At 38.0% G+C, this 27841-nt stretch overlaps 1 protein-coding gene across 1 annotated transcript in view; it reads left to right on the forward strand.

Moving 5' to 3' along the window:
* CAPN5 (calpain 5) overlaps positions 1-27841 on the forward strand; it is a 176941-nt gene that overhangs the window by 50718 nt on the left and 98382 nt on the right. Inside the window, exon 2 of the mRNA XM_044668164.1 lies at positions 6137-6314. Within this exon, the coding sequence (XP_044524099.1) occupies positions 6150-6314 (165 nt within the window). The 5' untranslated portion in view covers positions 6137-6149. The remainder of the gene's footprint in view (positions 1-6136; positions 6315-27841) is intronic.

Raw genomic sequence — 27841 nt, forward strand, 5'->3', positions numbered from 1 at the left:
ATTTTATTTATATATTTTTTATTTTTAAATTTTATTTAATTAATTGCTTTAGAATATTTTTCCATGGTTACATGATTCATGTTCTTTCCTTCCCCTCCTCCCACCCCCCTCCCTTAGCCAACGAGCAGTTCCACTGGATAGTATTTATTTATAAAATAGAGGGAAAGAGTGAAAGTAGAGAAATGAGAAAGAGGGTAGAGAAGGCATTTATCCTATCACACTAGATAATTATTCCGGCTTGGTTTTCAAACCAGGCAGGGCTCGTTAACTCTTAACCATGGTTAACTCGTTAACCATGGGTTGGAGGGGCTGGTGATGAATAAAGCAAGGGTTCCAGCCATGAGGCCTCCTCCAAGACAGGGGGCCTCTCCAGAAGCTAGTCTCTTCAGGAGCCAGGAAAGGAGTCAGCCTTTTTACTCACCCACGTGGTAGTCCAAAGAGAAGATCCAAGAACAATCTTACCAGAAGCAGTCCGAGGTCCCAAGTTGGAACTCCTCCAAGGCCAAGTTCAAAGGAGAAAGACTTGGTCACAGGAAGTTGCAACTACTTTTAAAGACCCTTCTTTGCGTCACTTCCTGTGCCTTCCTTCCATTTTACAGGGATGAGTCGCAGTTTTAGAATTTTCTTAGGAATGCCCGGGGGCAGTCAGTCATTTCTGAGTTGTCACCCATTTTAGCACTTGGGTTACAGACCTCCCCTCACTTAGGCATAAAGTGGGGGTATATACGCTTCTGGTGTTTAAATCTAAAAGTGGGCAGGGGAGAGTTAATCTCATCTTCATCCTACACAGATGAACAAATTCTTTCTCTCAAATTCTTCTTTTCTAGATTTGAGTCCTAGCACTACCACTTGTAAGCTATGAGTCCTTAGGATAAGTGAATTCAAACCTTTGGCCCTCAGTTTCCTCACCTGGAAAATGAAATATGGTTCTGACATTCTGGTACCCTTTTAACTCTAGTCCACTATGTCTATGTTCTAAGGTTCTTTGTAATGTGGCATTCTATATTCTGAGGTCCCTTTCATTTCTGACTCTATGGACAACAATTTATTTTTTATTATATTTTATTTAGAATATTTTTCCATGGTTCCATGATTCATGTTCTTTCCCTCTCCCCCAAACCACTGCCTTCCCTGTAGCTGATGCGCAATTCCACTGGGTTTCACATGTATCACTAATCAAGATCTATTTCCATATTATTGATAGTTGCACTAGGGTGATCGTTTAGCATCTACATCCCCAATAATATCCCCATCAACCCCTGTGTTCAAACAGTTGTTTTTTGGTTTTTTTTTGATGTGCTTCTACTCCCACAGTTCTTCCTCTGAATGTGGATACTGTTCTTTTTCATGAGTCCCTCAGAATTGTCCTGGGTCATTGCATTGCTGCTAATAGAGCAGTCCATTGCATTCGATTGTGCCACAGTGCATCAGTCTCTGTGTATAAGGTTTTCCTGGTTCTGCTCCTTTCACTCTGCATCAATTCCTGGAGGTCATTCCAGTTCACATGGAATTCCTCCAGTTCATTATTCTTTTGAACACAATAGTATTCCATCACCAATAGATGCTACAATTTGTTCAGCCATCCCCCAATCGAAGAACATTCTCTCATTTTCCAATTTTTTGCCACCACAAAGAGCGCAATTATAAATATTTTTGTACAAGTCCTTTTCCTTATGATCTCTTTGGGGTAAAGACCCAGCAGTGATATGGCTGGATCAAAGGGCAGACAGTCTTTTAGCGCCCTTTGGGCATAGTTCCAAATTGCCCTCCAGAATGGTTGGATCAGTTCACAACTCCACTAGCAATGCATTAATGTCCCAATTCTGCCACATCCCCTCCAACATTTACCACTTTTCTTTGCTGTCATGTTAGCTAATCTGCAAGATATGAGGTGGTACTTCAGAGTTGTTTTGATTTGCATTTCTCTGATTATAAGAGATTTAGAACACTTTCTCGTGTATTTATTGATAGTTTTGATTTCTTTATCTGAAAATTGCCTATTCATGTCCCTTCCCCATTTATCATTTGGGGAATGGCTTGATTTTTTTTTTGTACAATTGATTTGGCTCCTTATATATTTGAATAATTAGACCTTTGTCAGAGTTTTTTGTTATAAAGATTTTTTCCTAATTTGTTGCTTCCCTTCTTATTTTGGTTGTATTGGTTTTGTTTGTACAAAACCTTTTTAATTTAATGTAATCAAAATTATTTATTTTGCATTTCGTAATTTTTTTCTAACTCTTGCTTGGTTTTAAAATCCCTCCTTTCCCAAAGATCCGACAAGTATACTATTCTGTGTTCACCTAATTTACTTATAGTTTCCTTCTTTATATTCAAATCATTCAGGCAATCTGAATTTATCTTGGAATAGGGTATGAGATGTTGATCTAGACCCAATCTCTCCCATACTGTTTTCTAGTTTCTCAGCAGTTTTTGTCAAATAGTGGGTTTTTGTCCCCAAAGCTGGACTCTTTGAGTTTATCATAGACTGTCTTGCTGAGGTCACTTACCCCAAGTCTATTCCACTGATCCTCCCTTCTGTCTCTTAGCCAGTACCATATTGTTTTGATGACCACTGCTTTATAGTACAGTTTAAGATCTGGTACTGTGGGGCCCCTACCCTTCATATTTTTTTCATTATTTCCCTTGATATTCTTGATATTTTGTTCTTCCAAATGAATATAATTTTTTCTAATTCAGTAACAACGTTTTTTTGTAGTTTGATAGGGATGGCACTAAATAAGTAAATTAATTTGGGTAGGATGGTCATTTTTATTATGTTAGCTTGTCCTACCCATGAGCAATTAATGTTTTTCCAATTGTTTAGATCTAGTTTTAATTTTGTGGAAAGTTGTGTTCGTATAATTCCTGTGTATGTCTTGGCAGGTAGATTTCTGAGTATTTTATATTGTCTAGGGTGATTTTAAATGGAATTTCTCTTTCTAACTCTTGCTGCTGAGATGTGTTGGAAATATATAGAAATGCTGATGATTTATGTGGGTTTATTTTGTATCCTGCAACTTTGCTAAAGTTGTTGATTATTTCCACTAGCTTTTTAGTTGATTCTCTAGGATTCTTTAAGTAGACCATCATATCATCTGCAAAGTGTGATAGCTTGGTCTCCTCACTGCCTATTTTAATACCTTCGATTTCTTTTTCTTCTCTGATTGCTACTGCGAGTGTTTCTAGTACCATGTTAAATAATAGAGGTGATAATGGGCATCCTTGTTTCACTCCTGATCTTATTGGGAAAGCTTCTAATTTATCCCCATTGCAGATGATGCTTGTTGATGGTTTTAGATATATACTGTTTATTATTTTTAGGAAAGACCCTTCTAATCCTATACTTTCTAGTGTTTTCAATAGGAATGGATGTATTTTGTCAAAGGCTTTTACAGCATCTATTGAGATAATCATGTGATTTTTGTTGATTTGCTTGTTGATATGGTCAATTCTATGAATGATTTTCCTAATATTGAACCTCTATGGTCAACAATTTAAAAACATTTAAGTGCCTACTGTATGCACTTAATAGGGAGATCCTACCAATAGTGCCACCATCTTAGAGCTGCCACCCAACTGTCCCTGCTCTCTCTTCTGATACTCCCACAACACTAGCATAGGCTCTCATCACCTCTCACCTGAACAATTGCAACAACCTGCTGGTGGGTCTCCCTGCTTCAAGTCACTGCCACCTCTAGACCATTCTCCACTCAGGGGTCAAAATAATCTAACATACAGATCTGATCATGTCACCCATCTGTTCTATAAACTCCAGGGGTACCCTACTGCCTCCATGATCAGATTTAAAATCCTGTTCGGTGTTTGAAGCCCTTCCCAACCTCTTTCCTAATTAATTTTCTAGTCTTTTTACATCTTACTCCCCTCCTTGTATTCTGTGATAAGAGCAATGCTGACTCCCTGCTGTTCCTCACCTGAGACATTTCATCTCCTGACTGTGCATTTTCTTTCTTTTTCTTTGAAACTTTACCTTCTGTCTTAGAATCTATACTAAGTATTGGTTCTAAGGCAGAAGAGCAGTAAGGGCTCAGTAATTGGGGTTAAGTGATTTGTTCAGGGCCATTCAGCTAGGAAGTATCTGAGGCCAGAATTGAACCCAGGACTTCCTATCTCTAGGCCTGGATCTTATTCCCCTGAGCCACTTAGTTGCCCTGAATAAATTGGATTTAAGTGAGGCAGAGTGGTGCAAAGTCATAGCCTCACTCTCCTTTCCAGAAACAAAGAAGTCCACTGGCAAGATAAAGCCAAGATGACTGGTGATAGCTCAGGATTCAGCAAACGATCTTTGTTTCTTTGATGTCCCTGCTCTGGATATCCTCTCTTAGACTATGAGTCCTCCTTGAAGGAAGGAAAACTTTTGTCTTATGGTCTGTCTCCCACTTAGCCCTGAATGCAGGACTTAGATGCCTCCTAGATATTTACTTCCCTGGCTTAATGAATTCTGAAAGGAATACTGGTTGAGCTCAAAACCAGTGGGAAAGATCAATCCATCCTTGTTGTCTATGTAGTGTCTGGTTCTTAACAAGTCTCTTATCCTCATATTGTTTATTGGTAGAGTGGAGATAACCTCACCTGACTAGAATAGTCAAAATTGGCTAGAGATTTGCCCCTAATAGTTATTATCTGTGTAACTTAAGGCAAGTCATTCATGCTCCCTTGGCCTCAGTTTCCCCATCTGAAAAATGAAGATGTTGGATTCCAGGGCTTCTAAGGTTCTGTCTAGATCTAGATCCCAGACTCTTTTTATTGAAGAAGCTTTGGTAATGCCATTTCACTTAGAATCCACTTTTCTCCTGTTGCTTTTCAAATTATGCCTGACCTTTAAGGCTCAGCTCAAGGTCCCTCTTCTCCACAGAACCTTCCATAGGCTCTTGAGCCCAAAGGACTCTCACCTTTCAGCTTGTGGGATGCAGGATTTGGCCTGTTGATTCATTCACTGAGTCCTTCAAATAGGTATTCTCCCTTTGTGTGGGTGAGGGTGGAGGGTAGGAAGAAGGAGAAATAAAATACACTTCTTGCATTCAGGGAATTCTAGATTTTGTGGGGAGAAACAAAGCATGTCCAAATAATTGGAATGCCAGGGCAGATTTGATAAGAAAGGGACAGACACACTATTGTGCCAGGACATCTGAGGAGGAAGGCCTATTTAAGATCCCTTCCAGCTGAAAAGTTCAATGACTCTGTGACCTGGGTTCTAATCCCAGTTCTTACCTTTGTGACCTTGGGCAAGTGAAGGGAGCTTTTTGAGCCTCAGTCTTCTCATTTATATGATGGTGAGCAGCATGATAAAAGACAGAGTTCTGGATTTGGAATCAGAGAACTTGGGGTCAAATGCTGGCTCTGTTATTTAGAAGTTGTGCAACTGGGGACAGCTAGGTAGCACAGTGGATAGACCTGGACTCTAAAGGACTTGAATTCAAATCTGGCTTCATTAGCTGTGTGATCCTAGTCAAGTCACTTTACCCTGATTACCTAGCCCTTGACATTCTGTCTTACAGTTGTCACTAAGACAGAAAATGGAGGGTAAAAAAAATGTGCAACCTCAGGCTTGAACCTTACAACCTTCACAGACTCCCCGCAGTTCCTCTCCTGTCAGCGGAAGGAGTTTGGACCAGACTCTCTCTCAATCCTTCAAAGTCTGTTCTTTGAAGATGTTATGAGACAGTATATGAGAAAGCATTCTGCAAATGGTAGCAAGAGTACACCAACAATATTGGCTATTAACTGGTATTCTTGGCTTGAGTTTTCATTTGGTGTAGAGGTAGCCTTGGGTTGTTGGGTTATCTGAGAACCAGGATATAGAGATTCTTCACTAGACAGCTGGTCACAAGCTAATGGATTTTTTTCCCTGACCCAGCAGTGATAAAATTGGAAGAAGAGTGGATTTAGGGTCAGGACTCAGAATAGTGACTAAATTCATAGCTTCAGGTGTGACCCATACTAGTTTATACAGTAAGAATTAGTGTGAGGCAAGAGAGGTAATGATGTACCAAGATGGTACAAAAGAGATATTTTTAAAATTGGACTTTTTTAGTTCTTTTTTGTACCTATTTTTTCTTTTGGCCTCATCTCAAAGTTTGTTTGTTTGTTTGTTTTTTTCTTTTCTTCCCTTCAGACTGACCTAAACGATGTTTTCTTCCGCGAAACCATATGAGAACCAAAGGTATCAAGCCCTGAGGCAAGATTGTCTGAAGAGGAAAGTGCTCTTTGAGGACCCTACCTTCCCAGCCAATGATGAATCCCTCTATTACTCAGGTACCCAGCGGCAAGATGTCCAGTGGAGACGACCTAAGGTTGGTGGAAGAATCAGAGTTGGGTGGATTGCGCAAGTGTAGTAAGCATAATACCAAACAGTGGGTGATGTTCTCTGCTGAATTCCATCCCTGCTCTTCCTTGCTGAGTTTGAGACTTTGCTTAGGGAATAACTTGAGATCAAAGGTTAATGGCAAAAACATTAAATTTGAAATCAAAAGCCTTGGCTTTTATAGATGGATGATAGCATCATCAGGATTCTTTGCCCACTTCACAGAAATGTTTTGATGGCCTTGTGAGAAGAATGGAAATAGAGGGTGCAAAGAAGAGATTGGGGATGGAGGCGAAGAGAGAGGAAGGTTAGGGAAAATTATGTAATTATCTTATGTAAGTAGTTGTTCAGTCATTTCAGTTTTGTCTGACTTTGACGTCCCCATTTGGGGTTTTCTTGGAGTGAATTTACTGGTGTGGAATTTACATGGAGGGATTTACTGGTGGTTTGTTGTTTCCTTCCCCAACTCATTTGACAGATGAGGAAACTGAGGCAAACAGGGTTAAATGACTTGTCTAGGACCAGATTTTGAACTCACCAAGGGGAGCCTTTCTGATTCTAATCCCAGCATTCTACCCTCTTTGCCACCTAGGCACTTTTGTGTAAGTAAATATATATATACAAATAAGGAAGAGAGGGTTGGGAGAGCAACTGATACTTCATCCTTGCTCTCTTCTGAATTGATCCAAGGAAGAAAGAAAACACACAGAGTTGGATGCAGAAATATATTTTGCTCAACAGGGAACCAGGAAGTAAAGGGGAAGGTGAATTAGAAGGAGGGCAGATTAAGGAAGGGACTGATCCTAAGCTTATAGCTCTTTCTGAAGTGTCAAAGAATGGGAATATGAGAGGGCACCCATAATTTTAGTTGTGGATGAATAAGTTATGGTATAAAAATGTGATGGAATACTGTGTGTTCCAAGAAACGGTAGAGAGGAATTCAGAGAAACCCAGGAAGATTTGTATGAATTGCTGCAGAGGGAAATGAACAGAACTGGGAAAACTAAACAATGTAAAATATGGTAAAGGCAAACAACTTTGAATGAATTAGGAACTCTTCTTAGTGAGTGTAATGACCAGCCATGATTCCAAAGGGCTAGCTAATCACCTCTTTTTAGAAAGATGAAAGACACTGCAGAATGGGACATTGTTTTTGGACATGACTGATGTGGAAATTTGTTTTGATTGACCATGTATACTTATGATATACTTGTGATGGGTTTTGTTTTTCTTGTGTTCTCAATTTGGAGATGGAGTGAGGGGTATGTGGTTTGAGCTCATAAAGTGGAAAGGTAGATTTTTGCTTATTGGAACAAAATATAATTAAAAATAATTTTAAAAAATTTACATACAGAAGGTTAGTGCTAAGTCCTAGAGGTGACAGATTCTCAAGATTATCAAAAGGAGGGGGATCTACCAAAGGCATGAAATAATCAAGAAAATACAATATTTAATAAGGGAACCAAGAGAACACTAATAACTATTGATTTATATACCTGCCTTCCCATCTACATAAAATTTTTGTGAGAATATTCTACACACACATCAAGATGAACCTTAATGTTATATTATAAGGTAGTGATTCCCCAAAGTGGGCACCACCAACCCCTGATGGGTGCTGCAGCAATCCAGGGAAGCAGTGATGGCCACAGGTGCATTTATCTTTCCTATTAATTGCTATTAAAATTAAAAAAAAATTAATTTCCAGGGGGCTAAGTAATATTTTTTCTGGAAAGGGGGCGGTAGGCCAAAAAAGTTTGGGAACCACTGTTATAAGGGAACACACAGACAGACCCTCATGAAAGATGTTCCATAGTAGATCATGTCACAAAACTGAAAGATAAAAGCAGTACAACACCCCCTCCCATGCTTATTGTTTGTAGACTATTAAAAAAGCATTTGCTTCAAGAGAGCAAAACTGTCTTACAGGTTCTTCTCTAACAGGATGTCTCCCATGAATATGTCAAAAATTAAGATAGATCCTTTGAAAGAAATAACCCAGGTAACTGTTAAGTAGTCCAGCTTAATGTGTGAGGTGGTATCTCAGAGATGTTTTAATTTTAAATTTCTATCAATTTCAGCATATTTTCTAAATGCATGAAATAAAAATTGTATTTCAAACTAATTAGTTTCCTTTGTAAAGACAAGAGATATTTCCTTTGTAAATAAAACTAATATAATAATATAAAGATATTTCCTTTGTAAAGGAAACTAATTAGGTTGAAATACAGGTCACTATATATTAAAAACAACAACAACCAAGTTCATGAACTCTCCAGGTTAAGAACTGTTATAATTGGTAAATTCTTCCAGATCCACCTGTTTTCATGTACTTCTCCTATTGGTAGTATCAAATCCCAGAACAATGTAGAGAAATGTGTATGAAGTCTATATCCACCCAAGATTTTGACCCAACTAGGAAGAACCATGTGATTAAAGAATAATCGTTATCTACATTATGATATGCTTTTATAGAGGGACAACCTGTGGATCTCTTGGACGGACACTACATATGGATCCACAATTACAGAGAAAAAAAACAATAAGTCATATTGCCTCTGGGAAACTGCAAAGTTCTTTTAATGGATCCAGATCTCTTTGGAACTAACGCCCATTATATCTGTATTATACTAGAGATGTTTTGTAATTGCATAATGCACTTGGTTGTACAGTACCTGAAAATAAATATGGCGATTAAGAAGGGCATGACAATCATGAGCAGGCTGAAATCCATCCCAAATAAGGAACTGTAGAAAGGTAGAGTAAAATCTGCTACCTGGAAAGAAGGAAGGAAAACAGATGTCCTCTGTTCTACCATTATCCTCATGATATCAGATTGCAAGGAAGGACCCCAGAACTTTGGGCAGGAAATGAACAAGATATAATAGGTGGGATAAGATATATTAAGATCTATATCATTTGTGGGAGGAAGCATCAACACTGCTGAGATCACGGATATATTTCAGAGTATTTGAGATTCCTCACAATACCCTTGGAAGATCGATCTTACAAATATAATTATGCGTTTTTTAACAGATGATACAAATGAGAAACAAAGACAATAGGGGTTGCAACTTGCCCAGGGTCACCCAACTAGGAAGTGTCTGAGGCCAGATTCAAACCCAGAACCTCCCATCTCTAGACTTGGCTCTCAATCCACTGAGTCTCCTCACCTCCTCCTGGGTAAATTATTCTTGACTGTGAGCCCCTATCCTTTACCTTCTAGAATACCGTGTTCCAAACTCTCCTATCCTTTATGATGGTAGCTGCCAAATCATATGTGATATTGACTACAGCTCCTTGGTACTTCTTGTACCAAGGTGGCTGGCTCCATGAATTACTTCTGACTGCTTGCAGTATTTTAAATTTTTATCTGGAAGCTCTGGATTTTGGCTATGATGTTCTTAGGAGTTTTCATTTTGGGGTTTCTTTCAGGAATTGACATAATTCCTTTTTATTTTTATTTTATAAATTCTTTTTATTTAATTTATAATTTTATTATTTAAAATTTATAAATTATTTATTTTATAAATTCTTTTTATTTCTACTTTTTTCACTGGTTCTAAGAGATTTGGGCAGTTTTCTTTTACGATTTCTTGAACTAGAATGCCTAGAATTTTTGTTTGTTTTGGTCAAGGTATTCCAGTAATCCAGTGATTTTTAATTTTTCTTCCTCAATCTGTTTTCCAGGTAACTTGTTTTGCCGTGAGATACTTTACATTTTCTTCTATTTTTTTCAGCCTTTCAGATTTGTCTTATTATTTCTTGTTACTTCAGGGAATCATTGGCTTCTACTTGATTTTCAAGGAGTTTTTTGCTTGCATAAGAATTTATACCTCTTGTACCATTTTGTTATTTCATTTTTAATTCTTCCATATTTCTCATTTCCTTTCTGACCTTTTCCTCTAGCATTCTAATTCCATTTACAACCCCCCCCTTTTTTTTTTAAACCCTTGCTTCATCTGTTCTAGGAATTCTAGTTGAGTTTGTGCTAAAGCTGTGCTTTGCTCTGAGGCTTTACTTAAAGACATTTTGAAATTATTTTCTTTTTCTTGGTTTGTGTTTTGAATTTTTCTGTCACCATAATAACTCTTTATGGTGGGATTCTTTTATTCTTTGCTCATTCTTCTAGCCTACTTCTTGACTTTGGACTTGATGTCAGGGTTGGGCTCTGCTTTACTTCTGGAGAAAAGGTCTGATCTGGTCTTTTTCTTCCTTTTTAGTGTATTGAGTATTGTGTTATTACAGGGTCTTGAAGACATACTAGGGACCTGACAACTTTCATTTTTCCCAAAGTGAGCAATCCAGGCACAATCTGATTGCTGCCTCTGTGGTCTGGGCTCTACAAATTCTTGATTTGTGTTTAGGTCTGTGTAAGAATAGGTGGTTGTGGTCAAAATCAATACGTGATTTGTCAAATGGTGATCAAAGGGTGATACTATAAGCAAATTATGGGAGCATGGAATAGTTTACCTCTCAGATCTATGGATAAGGGAAAAATTTAGGACCAAATGAGATAGAGGGCGTTATGAGATGTAAAATAGATAATTTTGATTATATAAAGGTTTTGCCCAATAAAATCATTACAGTAAAAATTAGAAAGAAAGCTGAAAGCTGGGCACAGTTTTTTACAGCAAGTATCTCTTATAAAATCCTAATTTCTCAAATACATAGGGAATTGAGTAAAATTTATAAGATAATGTCATTCCACAATTGATAGGTGGTCAAAGGATGTTGGGAACAGACCATTTTTAGAAGAATATATCAAAGCTATCTATAGTTGTATAAAAATACCCCATCACTATTGATTAGCGAAATGCAGATTAAAACAACTCTGAGGTAACTTTCAGATTGGCTAATGTGACAGAAAAGGAAAATGATAAATGTTGGAGGAGATGTGGGAAAATTGGAACGCTGATGTACTATTGATGGAGTTGTGAACTGTGTTACAACTATTCTGGAAGCAGTTTGGAACTATGTCCAAATTCAATTCAAGCCCTTTGATCCAGCAATTCCACTACGAGGTCTGTGTCTCAGAGTTAAAAAAGTTGGGGTGGAGGGACCTATTTGCACACAGATATTTATAGTAGCTCTTTGTAGTGGCAAAGAATTAGAAATTGAAGGGATGTCCATCAATTGGGGAATGACTAACCAAGTTGTGGTATATGATAGTAATGGAATACCATTTTGCTTTAGAAATGATAAGCAGGAGAATTTCAGGAAAACCTGAAAGACTTGCACAAACTGATACAAAGTGAAGTGAGCAGAACTAAGAGAATATAGTACACAGTAACAGCAATATTGTGTGATGAACAAATATGAACAACTTAGCTATTCTTAGCAGTATAATGATCTGAGATGAATTCCATAGGACTCAATGCCATCTGCCTCCAGAGAAAGAACGGATGGAGTCTGAACTCAGACCAAAACACACTATCTTTCACTTTCTTCATTTTATTTGTTTGAATTTTTTCCCCACAAAATGACTAATATGGAAATTTGTGTTACATGATTGTACATGTATAACCTGTATCAGATTGCTTACTCTCTCAGGGAGGGGCAGAGAAAGGAGAGAGGGATAGAATTTGGAATTCAACATTAAACAAATGAATGCTTAAAATTTTTTTTACATGTAATTGGGGGTAAATTAAAATACTATTTAAAAAAAAAGAATAGACTGTTCCTGGACTCCTCCCCAATCAGACAGTTGGAAAGCTCCGTTGGTTCATTATGAGTGAATTACATGCTCCCCTTTGGCTTAGGATTCTTGCTCTGATTATTTCTCTGCAGCCTGGGCTAGAGACTGGAATTGAGAGCCCATTCTCTCTGTGTATATCTAACTGTATCACCATTTCTGTTTTCTTCTGAAGTTCCTCCTTTCTTGGTGTAGTCGTACAGGGAGCCCAGGGCCTCCCTACCTGTGAACCTCTACATAGATCCCCTCTTCATTCCTCTCTAAGCCTGTGTTCCAATCCTGGGGTTGTGGGTAACAAAATTGCTAGTAAGTTGATTTTTTTATTGCAGTGCCNCTCTCAATCCACTGAGTCTCCTCACCTCCTCCTGGGTAAATTATTCTTGACTGTGAGCCCCTATCCTTTACCTTCTAGAATACCGTGTTCCAAACTCTCCTATCCTTTATGATGGTAGCTGCCAAATCATATGTGATATTGACTACAGCTCCTTGGTACTTCTTGTACCAAGGTGGCTGGCTCCATGAATTACTTCTGACTGCTTGCAGTATTTTAAATTTTTATCTGGAAGCTCTGGATTTTGGCTATGATGTTCTTAGGAGTTTTCATTTTGGGGTTTCTTTCAGGAATTGACATAATTCCTTTTTATTTTTATTTTATAAATTCTTTTTATTTAATTTATAATTTTATTATTTAAAATTTATAAATTATTTATTTTATAAATTCTTTTTATTTCTACTTTTTTCACTGGTTCTAAGAGATTTGGGCAGTTTTCTTTTACGATTTCTTGAACTAGAATGCCTAGAATTTTTGTTTGTTTTGGTCAAGGTATTCCAGTAATCCAGTGATTTTTAATTTTTCTTCCTCAATCTGTTTTCCAGGTAACTTGTTTTGCCGTGAGATACTTTACATTTTCTTCTATTTTTTTCAGCCTTTCAGATTTGTCTTATTATTTCTTGTTACTTCAGGGAATCATTGGCTTCTACTTGATTTTCAAGGAGTTTTTTGCTTGCATAAGAATTTATACCTCTTGTACCATTTTGTTATTTCATTTTTAATTCTTCCATATTTCTCATTTCCTTTCTGACCTTTTCCTCTAGCATTCTAATTCCATTTACAACCCCCCCCTTTTTTTTTTAAACCCTTGCTTCATCTGTTCTAGGAATTCTAGTTGAGTTTGTGCTAAAGCTGTGCTTTGCTCTGAGGCTTTACTTAAAGACATTTTGAAATTATTTTCTTTTTCTTGGTTTGTGTTTTGAATTTTTCTGTCACCATAATAACTCTTTATGGTGGGATTCTTTTATTCTTTGCTCATTCTTCTAGCCTACTTCTTGACTTTGGACTTGATGTCAGGGTTGGGCTCTGCTTTACTTCTGGAGAAAAGGTCTGATCTGGTCTTTTTCTTCCTTTTTAGTGTATTGAGTATTGTGTTATTACAGGGTCTTGAAGACATACTAGGGACCTGACAACTTTCATTTTTCCCAAAGTGAGCAATCCAGGCACAATCTGATTGCTGCCTCTGTGGTCTGGGCTCTACAAATTCTTGATTTGTGTTTAGGTCTGTGTAAGAATAGGTGGTTGTGGTCAAAATCAATACGTGATTTGTCAAATGGTGATCAAAGGGTGATACTATAAGCAAATTATGGGAGCATGGAATAGTTTACCTCTCAGATCTATGGATAAGGGAAAAATTTAGGACCAAATGAGATAGAGGGCGTTATGAGATGTAAAATAGATAATTTTGATTATATAAAGGTTTTGCCCAATAAAATCATTACAGTAAAAATTAGAAAGAAAGCTGAAAGCTGGGCACAGTTTTTTACAGCAAGTATCTCTTATAAAATCCTAATTTCTCAAATACATAGGGAATTGAGTAAAATTTATAAGATAATGTCATTCCACAATTGATAGGTGGTCAAAGGATGTTGGGAACAGACCATTTTTAGAAGAATATATCAAAGCTATCTATAGTTGTATAAAAATACCCCATCACTATTGATTAGCGAAATGCAGATTAAAACAACTCTGAGGTAACTTTCAGATTGGCTAATGTGACAGAAAAGGAAAATGATAAATGTTGGAGGAGATGTGGGAAAATTGGAACGCTGATGTACTATTGATGGAGTTGTGAACTGTGTTACAACTATTCTGGAAGCAGTTTGGAACTATGTCCAAATTCAATTCAAGCCCTTTGATCCAGCAATTCCACTACGAGGTCTGTGTCTCAGAGTTAAAAAAGTTGGGGTGGAGGGACCTATTTGCACACAGATATTTATAGTAGCTCTTTGTAGTGGCAAAGAATTAGAAATTGAAGGGATGTCCATCAATTGGGGAATGACTAACCAAGTTGTGGTATATGATAGTAATGGAATACCATTTTGCTTTAGAAATGATAAGCAGGAGAATTTCAGGAAAACCTGAAAGACTTGCACAAACTGATACAAAGTGAAGTGAGCAGAACTAAGAGAATATAGTACACAGTAACAGCAATATTGTGTGATGAACAAATATGAACAACTTAGCTATTCTTAGCAGTATAATGATCTGAGATGAATTCCATAGGACTCAATGCCATCTGCCTCCAGAGAAAGAACGGATGGAGTCTGAACTCAGACCAAAACACACTATCTTTCACTTTCTTCATTTTATTTGTTTGAATTTTTTCCCCACAAAATGACTAATATGGAAATTTGTGTTACATGATTGTACATGTATAACCTGTATCAGATTGCTTACTCTCTCAGGGAGGGGCAGAGAAAGGAGAGAGGGATAGAATTTGGAATTCAACATTAAACAAATGAATGCTTAAAATTTTTTTTACATGTAATTGGGGGTAAATTAAAATACTATTTAAAAAAAAAGAATAGACTGTTCCTGGACTCCTCCCCAATCAGACAGTTGGAAAGCTCCGTTGGTTCATTATGAGTGAATTACATGCTCCCCTTTGGCTTAGGATTCTTGCTCTGATTATTTCTCTGCAGCCTGGGCTAGAGACTGGAATTGAGAGCCCATTCTCTCTGTGTATATCTAACTGTATCACCATTTCTGTTTTCTTCTGAAGTTCCTCCTTTCTTGGTGTAGTCGTACAGGGAGCCCAGGGCCTCCCTACCTGTGAACCTCTACATAGATCCCCTCTTCATTCCTCTCTAAGCCTGTGTTCCAATCCTGGGGTTGTGGGTAACAAAATTGCTAGTAAGTTGATTTTTTTATTGCAGTGCCCTAGTATGGGTCTGGTGGTCCTTTGATATGGGTCTGGGACCTCCTCTTCCCTAGTTCACAGCTTCTCCTAGAGTGTTGGAATGTACTGTGTAATGTGCTCCTGCCTTGACCCTATTCTCAGTGTTCACAGACCTCTTTGTCTTATTCTGCTGACCTGAGATGGAGAAATGGCTCACTGTGACTTCTGGATTTTCCCATTAGGGTTTGGTCTGGTACAGTTGCTAGGATTTTTTTTTGGAGCAGTTTTGCAGAGGAAAGATTAGCAATATTGTTCTGTCATCTTGACTCCATGTTCATTCTTTCTCTCTCACCTTCTCTCCTGTCCTCCCATCCCCACTGCCTCCATTTGACATAGTCTAGCTATTTCTCCTTTCTTTTCTTTGTTTGGTGTCATTTCCACCTCCTCTGTTAGCACATCTTATAAAGTGCAGAACCTCTACTGTCTTCAAAGGTGAAAAACATTTATTTAAAAAATCTTTATGAATCCTTTCTTTCATCTACTTTCCCCTTTCAGCTTTATTCTTGAGTGTCCTCAATAGCTGCTTGCTTGGGTTTCTTGCCAAGCTTTCTTTAAAGTGGTTTTAAGGAAAAACCTCTCATTTCTCTCCGTTTTGAGAAATGATACAGCTCATGATCTTCAACCAACCCTCTCTAGGATATAATAGATGAGTTTGTATTCCAAACCTGTGTGGCCTTGTCTGACTTAGCTTTCCACCTGCAAAGAAATAAAGTTTTTGCTGATTGGAGGCATTTTCAAAACTCCTTTGGTCTTCTTGCTATGATGATTGATTTCAGTAAAGTTCAACTTGAGAAATTCATGATTGGAATTGGTGCTGAGTTCATATCCCATTTTCCAGTATCAGTCATTTTTTTTAAATTTTCTCTTTTTTATTCTTTTAGCTTTGTACTGATTTTTTTATCTTTATTCTAACAAATTGGAGATATTGTTGAATAAAGACAGCCTATTCTGGATTGATTCTCACATTAACAATGGGTCATTTTCAGTAAGATAAAAATAATAATTTTATTTTTATGATTTTATTCTGTGTTTACTATGTTCAGCATTTTCCCTTTCTTTTTCTTTAAAAAAATACCACAAAATCCTTTCCTTCTATTTTAGAATCAATACTATATATTGGTTTCAAGGCAGAAGAACTTTATGAGATTGTTGATGGAGGTTAAGTAACTTGCCCAGGGTCATACAGCTAGGAAGTGTCTGAGGCTAGATTTGAATCCAAGGCCTGACTCTTTATCCACTGAGCCACCTAGTTGCCCCATACCAAATGTTTTTATTGAATTTCTCTCTCTCTCTCTCTCTCTCTCTCTCTCTCCTCTCTTTCTTCGCTCTCTCTCAGCAGATGTTGGTTTATAAACTGTAATTATTTTCATGGTAGTCTTTTTTGCAGATACATCTCATGAGCACTGTACCACTAGATGACTAAATGGTCCATGAAATGTTATCTCTTGCTCTCTTTCAACAGAAAATAAAACTGACTCTACCAGTTTCTTTGTTCTCCTTTCCAAGGAGAATCTGTCCACCCTCATTCCATTAAGTTACAACTTTCTCCAAATTAAAGCAAGAATGTCAAGGCTGATAGGCTTGAGTTTATCTGCCAGCATGTTGATTGTCAGCCATCATCTAATAAGCCAATTGTTCTTAGGAGCTGCTGTTGTCTCCTTTCTGCCTGCAGAATGGGACCTGACTATACAGGACTGAGGTCCATTTTTTTATTTTCTTAGTTTCTTGGACTTCCAGATTCAAAGACTTCATCACAAGATGGCTTGCCTACTAGTAACGAGCCTCCCCAGACTTGGTGGGGCATGAAAAGTGGACATAATCTTTTTTGGGGGGACCCTAATTGAAATCTTTCTTACAAGGTAGAAGCAATGAGAGCATGTGCTTCAACCAATAGGATAGCCTTGGGGAAACTCAGTCACTACCATTAAAGGCCACAGAGTAGGGCTCAGGGTTGTGAGGACAGTGCTTTGCAAATCAGAAGGGACCCTAAAACTTGTCTTATTATTTTTGTATTGTTCCTATACAGAAGATCACTTAAAACATCTTCTCTTTGGGAGGAGAACCTCCCCCCCCATATAACAACAACAACAACAAATAAAGAGAACTTGTTTCTATATGACTTTAAGATTTACAAAGTACTTTCGTTGTCACAACCCAGAGAATAAAAATGAAAGAATAAGAATTTTTCTGTTTTACACAGTAGAAAACGACTGCTCAGAAAAGTTGTATATTTAAGGCCTGGGATTTAGACTCAGGTTTTCTGATTTAAGGTCTAGTGTTCTTTTCATGTCATCATAGTTCATCTCTAAAAGTTTATTTTGATTATAGGCCTTTGATTTATAGAAGCCAGATTTAAGGGAAATATTTACTATATATTCTGACCAATATGATACTCAGGAGACCGTCACTATTTTAGGGACAGATTCAACAAGGGGCTCAGGAGAATCCATTGAAGAAGAGGTTATTTTCCCAGGATTGCCTCAAGTTTCCTCATCTGTAAAATGAGCTGAAGAAGAAAATGGCAAACCATTCCAGTATCTGCCAAGAAAATCCCAAATGGGGTCACCAAGAGTCAGGCTTAACTGAAGTGATTGAACAACAAAAAAGTACAGGAATACAAAATGGAATGGGAATTTGAGGCTCCATTCAAAAATTCCTCATTTCTCCTTCCCTTGAAGGGTTTTCTGTCTGTCTGATATCAGCATGGTGCTACAGTGGAAAGATCTAGAATCAGAGCCAGGAGAACTGAGTTCAAGTCCTAGCTCATCCACTTACTGACAAAGGTGGCTTAGGGCAGATTCTTTCTCTGAGCCTCAGCCTTTTCACCTATAGAATGGTAAACAGTGACTTCTCCATCACTGGAAGTCTTTAAATGAAAATTGAATGACCACCCGTTAGGGGTAGAGCAGAGGGGACTCTTGTTTGGGGTCAGGTTGGACTGGGTGTTTTTTGAGATCTCTTAACTCTGAGATGCTACAAAATGTTTAGTACTGTTATTTCTTTATCTCTTCCCACTCCTCCCACCATGGGACATGCTTTTAAGAGAGGAATAATTGTGAGATATCATTCATAGCCCATTTTGTCTTCCTGAGCCCTTTTTCTTCAGGATCTCAAAACATCTCAGGAAACCATTTCATCTGTTTTTTTTTTTTTTGTTTTGTTTTGTTTTTTGTAATTTAACTTTGTAATGTAATAGTGCATTTCCTCACCACACTCAAATCGAGTATATTAACTTCTATTAATTAATTGATGATGCCACTACATCCCAGATATGTGGTCTTTGTTGGATGAAAGTGTGGAAATGTCCCATGTTCCCTGATGCGACTCTTGATACCTTCTGGTCTTAGTTGCCTAAGCCTCAAATAGGTTTAGTAACTTAATATGGATTCTGACTTTCTTAAGCTCTCTTCCTGCTCTAATGTTTGGTGTTCTGTGTTTTAATATTCTATGTTTTTAAGGTTCCTTCCAGGCCTCACACTATATGATTCTAGAAGATCTAAATGCCAACTAGCTTTAAGACTAGAAACAAGAAAGGGTCATTGTATAGAGACAATTAGGGGAACTCAGAGTCCTTGATCATCCTAAGAAGGCAGATCTTCATCATGGAAATGGTCATCTACTCCTCCCCCATAATTCCTTTCTCACAACACAGAGAAGGTCTGTGTCCTCCTTCAGAAGCTCTCTGCTCTCACAAAACCCCCTTTCACACCAGCGACTCACTCACTTGAGAAGACACAGGAGGCAGTCTGTGGTGCTGAGGGAAATTGTGGCTTCGGGTCTTGTGGCATAAAGATGAAGATTTAGCCAAAGAGCTGCTCCTGCCAGAAGTTTTCAGATGTCAGAAGTTTATAGAAAAAAATCACCAATGAGAAGCAGGAGGAGTAGTCGATAGAAAGCTTGACGTGGAGTCAAGAATGGAGTCAAGAAGTCTTCTAACTCTCATTAACTGTGTGACCTTGGGTGGCTCACTTATCTCTCTGAGCCTCAGTTCCCTCCTCTATAAAGAGGATAATAATGGCTAAGCTACCTTCCTCACAAAGAAGAAAAGTGTTTTTAAACCTTAAAGTTAGTAAAAAATGTGAGCTTTTAGCTATTGTACTTTAAACAAATTGTAGCTAACCTCTGTCTAACTGTTAACATTTAACTACACTTAAGTTCCATACTAAACCATCTATGTTTATTAATAACAGTTATTAATCTTTAAAAAATCATGTAGCCTACCGCAAAAGTAGTTCTGATCATGAGGATTCCTAAACTTTATTATTTTTTCTTTTTAACATTCATTTTTTAATGTTTAAAAAATATTTTATTTTTTCTCAAATACATGTAAAACAATTTAAAAGTCTGATTTTTAATAAGTTTTGATTTTTTTACCATTTATTAATATTCATTTTTAACATGGTTACATGATTCATACTCCTACTTTCCCCTTCACCCCCCCGCACTCCTCCCACCCATGGCCGATGCTAACTTTTGGTTTTTGAGTTCTCCCTTTCTCCCCTTCTTTGTTTTTTTGTATTTAAAATTTTTATTTTTAAAAATATTTTCCCATGTTTACATGATTTATTTTCTTTCCCTCCCCTCTTTTCTTTCCCTCCCAGAGCCAACAAGCAATTCTACTGGGTTATACACATATTATATCACTCAAAACCTATTTCCATATTATTCATTTTTTCAATAGAGCAATTTTTAAAAACCAAAACCTCAACTCATATACCCATATACACAAGTGACAAATCATATGTTTTTCTTCTGCTTAACATTCATTTCTTAAAAAAATTTGAATTCCAAATTCTCTTCTTCATTCATGATCTCAGTTATACATGTGACTATACAAATTATGCAGCACTATGCAAAGCATATTTTTGTGTTAGCCATGTTGGAGGAAAAAAAGAAAGTTGGAAAAAAATGCTTCAGTTTGCAACCAGAGTCCATCAGTTCTCTCTCTCTGGAAGTGGATAGCATTTTTCATCATGAATCCTTTGGGATTGTCTTGGATCATTGTATTGATCAAAGTAACTATATCTTTCATAGTTGGTCATTGTGCAAAAATTATGTTACTGTGAACAATATTCTCCTAGTTCTGCTCATTTCACTTTGGATCAGTTCATATAAGTTTTTCTGAAACCATCCTGAAGCTTAAATTTTAAAACAACAGCACCAAAACAGCTTTGTATTGATGCCTTTGTTTATATCGTGGTCATTTCTGGAGAAAGGACCCCTTCACTTGCCCTCCAGTAGATCCTTGTAACTTGGAAAAACAAGTGAACAAAGACACTCAGGATAGCATTTGAACGTGAGAGAATCTAGTAGTCCCTTTACTCTCCAGGTGGCCCATCCTTGAAAAAGCTCTGATGCTCCTGGTCTAGCACACTTGTAATTTTTTAAAAACTCTTCTTATCGTCCATCACATTGGTAATAAGGGTCAGAAACCAAGCTAAAATGTAGTCACCCACCCAGAAGCTCTTTGAACCATGCCATATGCTGCCTCTTAGCATCTCCTTTTGTATCTCAGAGGGCTGAGCAATTTGTTACACACATCTGGCTCAGTCTCCTCATCTGTAAAATGGAGAGCAGGTTGGAAATTCAATGTGAAAGAGATATTTTTCATTTTTGAGCAATGCTACAGAGCCAAGAGGATGGAAGCAGGTCTAGAAAAGCAATGCTATGTGATCGTTGGGGTCATCTTTAGATGATCACTAGTTGGTAGTGAGTGGTTGCTGTGGGAGCTGTGGGTTAGAAGAGATGATCTCCAAGGTCCCTTCCCAGTCTGATGGTCTAACATTCTTTGCTCGAAGGGCCCTTCCAGCTCTGACATGACACATTTTCTGGGCACTTCTAACCCTGGCATGCTACATTCTTGGATATCGCTTTCATCTCTAACATCCTCCATTTATTGACTTTTAGCTATCACGCTTTTAAAGCTAGCTACCAATGTTTAATTGCTTCCAAGGGCCACATTAGTCAGGTGAGTATGATGATGAATTTTTACATGTTCATGCAGTTTATATGCAAAAGTACAAAAGTAGTTCTGGTCACGAAGCTCAAGCTAAAAATTTAAAAAAAAAAAACCAACCAACCCATTATTGATGTCCTTCATTTACGTTGTCATTATTTCCAGAGAAAGGATATTTGTAAAGCCCTTAGCCCAGTGCCTGGCATATAGGAGGTACAAATAAACTTTTGCTTCCTCCCCCATCCGAAGCCCCTTTTAGCTCTGACATCTTATATTCTGAACAGTAAAGATTCCTTCCAGCTCTGACTGGATGCCGTCTGGTGGTTTCTCCCAATATCTCTCATGGTACTCTGGAAACTTGTTGCTGAGGATCTACCTGGTAATACCAGTTTCCACGGTCTGCCACCTTTCTCCCTGCCAGGTTCTTGTTTTCTCTCTGGCTGGAGTAGTCAGCCAGGCTGCCTCTGGGCTGAGATTCCATCTGATTCCCCTCCCTAGAATAGGGCCATCTCTCTGCAGCTGCAACTCTAACCATGTGGCTGCTCTCTGTCCTCCTCTCTCTAGGGTCATGGACTGATGGAGAGAATGCCTTCTGTCCACCACCCACTTCCAGCCCTCCTCACCCTTCTGCCTCCAGAGCCATGTCCTAGATAAGTGGGAAATGAACTGTATCAACGATGCTTTATTATACACTACTTTGGCCCTTCCTTTTAAAAAAATAAATTAAATTTAGATCACTTCCAACAACATTTTTGTCTGGAGGCCTGTTAATTCAATTCAATAAGCACTTGTGAAAATTGGTCCTCTATGTAGCTTTGTGACATTGACTGTGGAATGAATAGGAAGAACTCAAGGAATTTCTAAATACCAGATCTGAGAGATCTCAGAGACAATTTAATTCAACTTCTCCATTTTCTAAATAGAAAGACTTATTTTCCTTAGAGGGCAAATGACTAGTCCAAAGCTACAAAGTACTAGTGGTAGAGCCAGGGATAGAAGCTAGGTATCTTGAGTCCAAATCTAGTAATCTTTATTTAAAAAAATTTTTTTAATTGGGTTTCAGTTGATCACAATCTACCTTTTCACCCTCTCACATCAACTTTGTCCCATCCTTCTACCCATGCATATAATTGGGTGCCTAAAACCAAAATCCTTTACAAATAATATAGTTAATCAAAACAAATTTCCACATTGGACATATCCAAAAAATTTTTTTATTTCATACTACGTTCTGTGTCCTTTACCTCTATCAGGAGGTGGCTAGCATGTTTTATCATTAGTCTTCTGGAATCATATTTGGTCAGTATGCTGATAGAAGTTCAACACAATAGTTTTCTGTCAAATTATATGCCATGATTTGTTCAGTGTTTCCGTAATTTGTGGACACCTTCTCAGATTCCCTTTTTTTTCCACCTCAAAAGGAGCTAAAAAGTAATTTTGTACAGCCTTAGAATTTGTCTTACATATGCCCAATCCTGCTCTCCCTTCTAATTCCACCTCCCCCACCCTGTTCTCTTTCTCTGTTAAGTAAAATATATTTCTGTACCCAGCTCTCTCTTTCTCTCTTCTTTTTTTTTTTTTTTTGACTAGTTCAGATGAGAATGAGGCTAAAGTGCTAGTTGTACTCTCACTCCCTCCTCCTTTTTGTATACTCTGATTATATGGGATTATTTTCCTCAACCTTCTTTTCTTTTAACTCCTCATATATTCCTTTCTTCCTCTCTTTTCATTCTTTTCTTAAGATCATCAAAACATTTCAGAACCATTCACAGACCTTTTTTTTAATTGAATTGAAAAATGTTATTTAATTAATTGATTTAGAATATTTTTCCATGGTTCCATGATTCATGTTCTTTCCCTTCCTCCCTCCCCCTCCCCCGTAACCAACGAGTAATTCCACTGGGTTTTACATGTGTCATCAATCAAGACCTATTTCCATATTTGCATTAGGGTGATTGCTTAGAGTCTACATCCCCAATCATATCCCCATCAACCCATCACAGACCTTTCTAATTGGATGCCTTTTATGACACCTGACAGGGTTCAAAGGACAGACATATGTTATTTCCTCATATTTGAATATAAGTGCTTTATCTTTGTTTAGTCCTTTATCATTGTTCATTTATATTTACCTTTTTATCTTTTTCTTCACTCCTGTGTTTGAACATTAGAGTTTTGATATAACTCTAGTCATTTCATCAGGAATACTTAGATGTCTTCTATTTCATTTTTACCCTTTTAGTATTACACTTGTTTTTTGGGGGGTAGGTTATTCTTGACTGTAAGCCCATATCCTTTTATCTTCAAAATATTGTATTCTAAGTTTGCTGCCCCTTTATAATGATGACCGGTATTTGAATTCTTTCTTTCTGACTGCTTGCAATATTTTTTCTTTGACCTAGAGACTCTAGATTTGAGCTATGATGTTCTGAGAGTTTTCATTTGGGTATTTGTTTTAGAAGATAACAATGGATTCTTTCTTTCTCTACTTTTCCTCTGGTTCTGAGAGATCAGAGTGGCTTCTTTTAAGATTCCTTAAATGAAGATACCTATATTCCTCTTTTTTTTTTTTTTGGTTGTGATGTTTATATAGTCCAATGGTTTTTATTTTTTTCTTCTCAGTCCATTTTCCAGGTCAATTGTTTTTGCTATGAGATACCTATACTTTCCCCTATTTTTTTTTTCAACTCTGACTTAGTTTTATTATTTCTTATTCCTGCCCTTAAGGAGTCATTGATTTCTATTTGATTCATTCTAATTTTTAGAGTTTGTTGCTTGAGCAAGGATACACCAAGCTGCTTTATTTCATTTTGAATTCTTTCTTCCATAGTTTCTCATTTCTTTTCCTTTTTTTCAAGTACTTTCATTCCATTCACATTTTTTAACTCTTAAGAAAAAAGCTTGCTTCATCTGTTGCAGGAATTCTACTTGAATTTGGGCCCAAGTTGTGTTTTTCTCTGAGGCTTTAACTTTGTACATATTTAGGAGTCATTTTCTTCTTCTGGGTTTTTGTCTTATACTTCCCTGTCACCATAATGGCTCTTTACGGTGATTTTCTTTTTTTTTGTTCACTCATTCTTTCAACCTACTTCTTGACTTTGGACCTATTATTTCAGACAAGCTTTGCTACACTTCTGGGAGGAAGGTTTAGGCTGCTCCTGCTGCTCCTTTCTTGGGGGTTTTGTTGTTATTTTAGGATCTCAGCTGACTGTTTCCTTCTACCACCCCACCACCCCCTCTGAACTCTGCTAATTCCTGACTTGGGTTTGGGTTTGAATGAAAGTAGAAACTGCCAGATTCTTCCCCATCAGCTGCCTGGAAAACTATTGGTTCAGAGTGACAGAATTGGCTTGCCTTTGGTTTGGGGGGTCTACTGTGGCTATTTCTTTGTAGGCTAGACTAGAAGCTAGTGCTGAGATCCTATGCACTCTTCTCCTGGGGATCTGAACTACATGAATGCTGATGCTTTCTTCTGAGTTTCCTTCTTTCTTGGTATGTGGTTCAGGGCCTTCCTACCTTTGAATATTATTCCTCTATTCAGGGACCCTTTTTAGTCCTCTCTGAGCCTCTGATCCAGAGCTGGATAGTAGATGGCTTCATTTTTCTAAATGGCTTTCAATAAATCCTTTGAAACCATGATATTTTTAATTTTATCACTCTATATTAATTTTATTTCTTACAATGGCAAAACTGCTAGTTGGTACCTGTCCCCATTAATCTTCCCTAGTGTGAGTCTGGTGGGGCCATGGCGGGTTTGGCATTTCCTCTTGACAGGTTGCCCAGCATCTCCCTGAGCACTGGCCCAGCTGACCTTGTCCCCAGACACTGTAGATCTTTCTGTCTGTCTCACGGACTCACTGTGACTCTTTCTGGATTTCCTCATTGGGATTCGATTTGGTACATTTGCTAGATCTGCCTGGAGTGTTTTGTGGAAGGGAACTCATCAAATTGCTTCATCCCAGGCTACCACCTTAGCCTCTAGTGTTCTTTCTACTGTTATCGCTTGGACTCTGGGTTCCTGAATACAGGGAGTCTGTACGTTATGGAGTAAAAAAACAGTAAACCTGCAATTATGCTCTTTATACATAGGAAAACCGTAAGGGAAGGTTGGAACCATGTCTAAGTTATTTTTTTCATCTAAGGCCATAGATAAGAATGTCAGGCCTGCAGTCAGAAAGACCTGAACAAATGTGACCTCAGACACTAGCTGTGTGACCTTGTGCGTGTCATTTAGCTTGTTTGCCTCAGTTTCCTCACCTTTAAAATGGGGATAGAAAATGCACTTACCTCAAAGAGTTATTTGAAGCTCAAACAAGGTAATATTTATCAAGTGCTTAGCATAGCATCTGGCACATAGTAGGTGTTATATAAATATTTATACTCTTCCTCCCTCCCCTATCCAAGCCCAACATGAGATATTACCTGGAATGTTTGTTTTTTTTAATAGGTAGTATTTTTTTAAAACTCTTACCTTGTGTGTAGAATCAGTACTGTGTATTGGTTCCAAGGCAGAAGAGTGGTAAAGGCTAGGCAATGGGGGTTAAGTGACTTGGCCAGGGTCACACAACTAGGAAGTGTCTGGGGCCAGATATGAACTGAGGACCCCCGTCTTTAGGCCCAGCTCTTAATATACTGACCTAGCTGCCCCCAGTAGGTAGTATCTTAAAACTTTTTTAATTGACAGGTAGTATTTTTTTTATTTTTTTTTTTATTTTTAAAATATTTTTTCCATGTTTACATGATTCCTTTTCTTCCCTCCCCTCTCCCAGAGCCAACAATCAATTCCACTGGGTTGTACAAATGTTATCACTTGATACCTATTTCCATTATAGGTAGTATTTTAAAGAATCAATAAATGAGTAGAGAATGAGTGATATGATCATATTGAGCCACCATTAATAGCATTTGTGGACATTGAATAATATCCTTTGGTGTTTGGGAGACATGCACACTCACTCATTTTATTGTCCCTACTCCCCTCCACTTATGACTAAGGAAAATTGACTGTCTATGAATGCATCTGGAGTCAATCCTCATTTTGTGGTCAGGATTAAGTTCCTGGGCTCCATCCGGGACCAGGGTTTGGACACTGTCTCTGACTACCAAACAGAACTAAACTGATTGGTCAACCCAAGGATGGAACCATCATCCTTGGCCTTATTACCACTGAATTTTGGTCATCGTGCCAACTAGCCAGTCAACGAATGTTGATTTAGCATCTACTAGGTGCATGCACTTGTGATAGAAAGACAGACAGGAAACAGTCCCTGTTCTCAAGGAACTCACAATCTAATGATGAAGATGGAATGGGAATAATTCTTTCCAAACAAGCCATGAACAAGATAAACTGGAAATTATCATAGAGGGAAGACACTAGCATTAAAGGCAGTCAGGAAAGTCTATGCGTAGAAAATGGGATTTTAGCTGGGACTTGAAGCCTGGGAAGCCAGAAAGCAGACATGAGGAGGAAGAGAAATCTAGTTATGGGGGACAGCCAGTGCAAATGCCCAGAGTTGGGAGAGGGGGTGTTTAGTGTGAGGAACGGCCAGGAGCCCAGTGCTGTCGTCCAGAAAATGAGAAGAGGGGAAATGAAGACTCTAAGAGATCTTTATATTTTAGTAGCTGTGGGCAGGAAATAAAAATCTTCCCTTAGCCCTTCAAGGGAAAAGTTTATGCATAAAGGCTTATGGAAAAACAAAACAAAACTTTAAGTAATAGAAAAAAGCCAAGCTTTTCAAAATAGATTGGAGATGCCCTTGTACGTTGGCAGTCAAAGACAGTGACCTATAGACCATCACATTCTTGGTGTGGGAGGAGACTTGCCAATCACCAAGCTCAGCATTTGATCCCAGGGATGGCTGCAGACACAAGGGCTAGATTTATAGGTCATAAAACTGACCACCTGTCAGGGACATACCAAAGGAACAAGTTTTTGGCTGCTTCCCAATGAATTTTCCCAGATCTGATTAGGGGGTTGGGCTAGATGATATTTTATCATCCTCCCAGTTCTAAATCTATGTTTCTTTGATCACCCACATGATTTGCTAAGTTTCTATTTATGTTTTTCAGCTCTCTATTCTAATGATTGACTTGGGCAGAATTTTGCTTGTGACCTACCATTGTTCCCTAAAGGTGTGGCTTATTCCTATCACAGTCCTTCCAAGGGGGAGGTCAGTAGATCTCTAAGTTGAAAACTCCTGCTAAAAGGTCCATTAAGAACACCAGCTTTCCTTCTTCGGTGAGCCTTCCTGCAGGCAAGGATAAAATCAGGGAGAGTCAGGCCTCTGGTCTGATATTCATTAAATGGTACCTTATAATCATCTCTTAAAAAACCTTCCCTTTTGTCTTAGAACCAATATTAAGTATAGATTCTAAGGCAGAAGAGCAGTATGGGCTAGGCAGTTCAGGTTAAATGACTTGCTCAGGGTCACACAGCTAAGAAGTGTCTGAGGCCAGATTTTAACCCAGGTCTCCTCAATTCCAGGCCTGGTGGGTACTCTCCACTGTGCTGCATAACTGCCCCTTGTCCTTATATTCTTTCCTTTCCTTTCCTTTCCTTTCCTTTCCTTTCCTTTCCTTTCCTTTCCTTTCCTTTCCTTTCCTTTCCTTTCCTTTCCTTTCCTTTCCTTTCC

This window comes from Gracilinanus agilis, chromosome 3 (assembly GCF_016433145.1).
Source record: "Gracilinanus agilis isolate LMUSP501 chromosome 3, AgileGrace, whole genome shotgun sequence".
NCBI lineage: Eukaryota > Metazoa > Chordata > Mammalia > Didelphimorphia > Didelphidae > Gracilinanus > Gracilinanus agilis.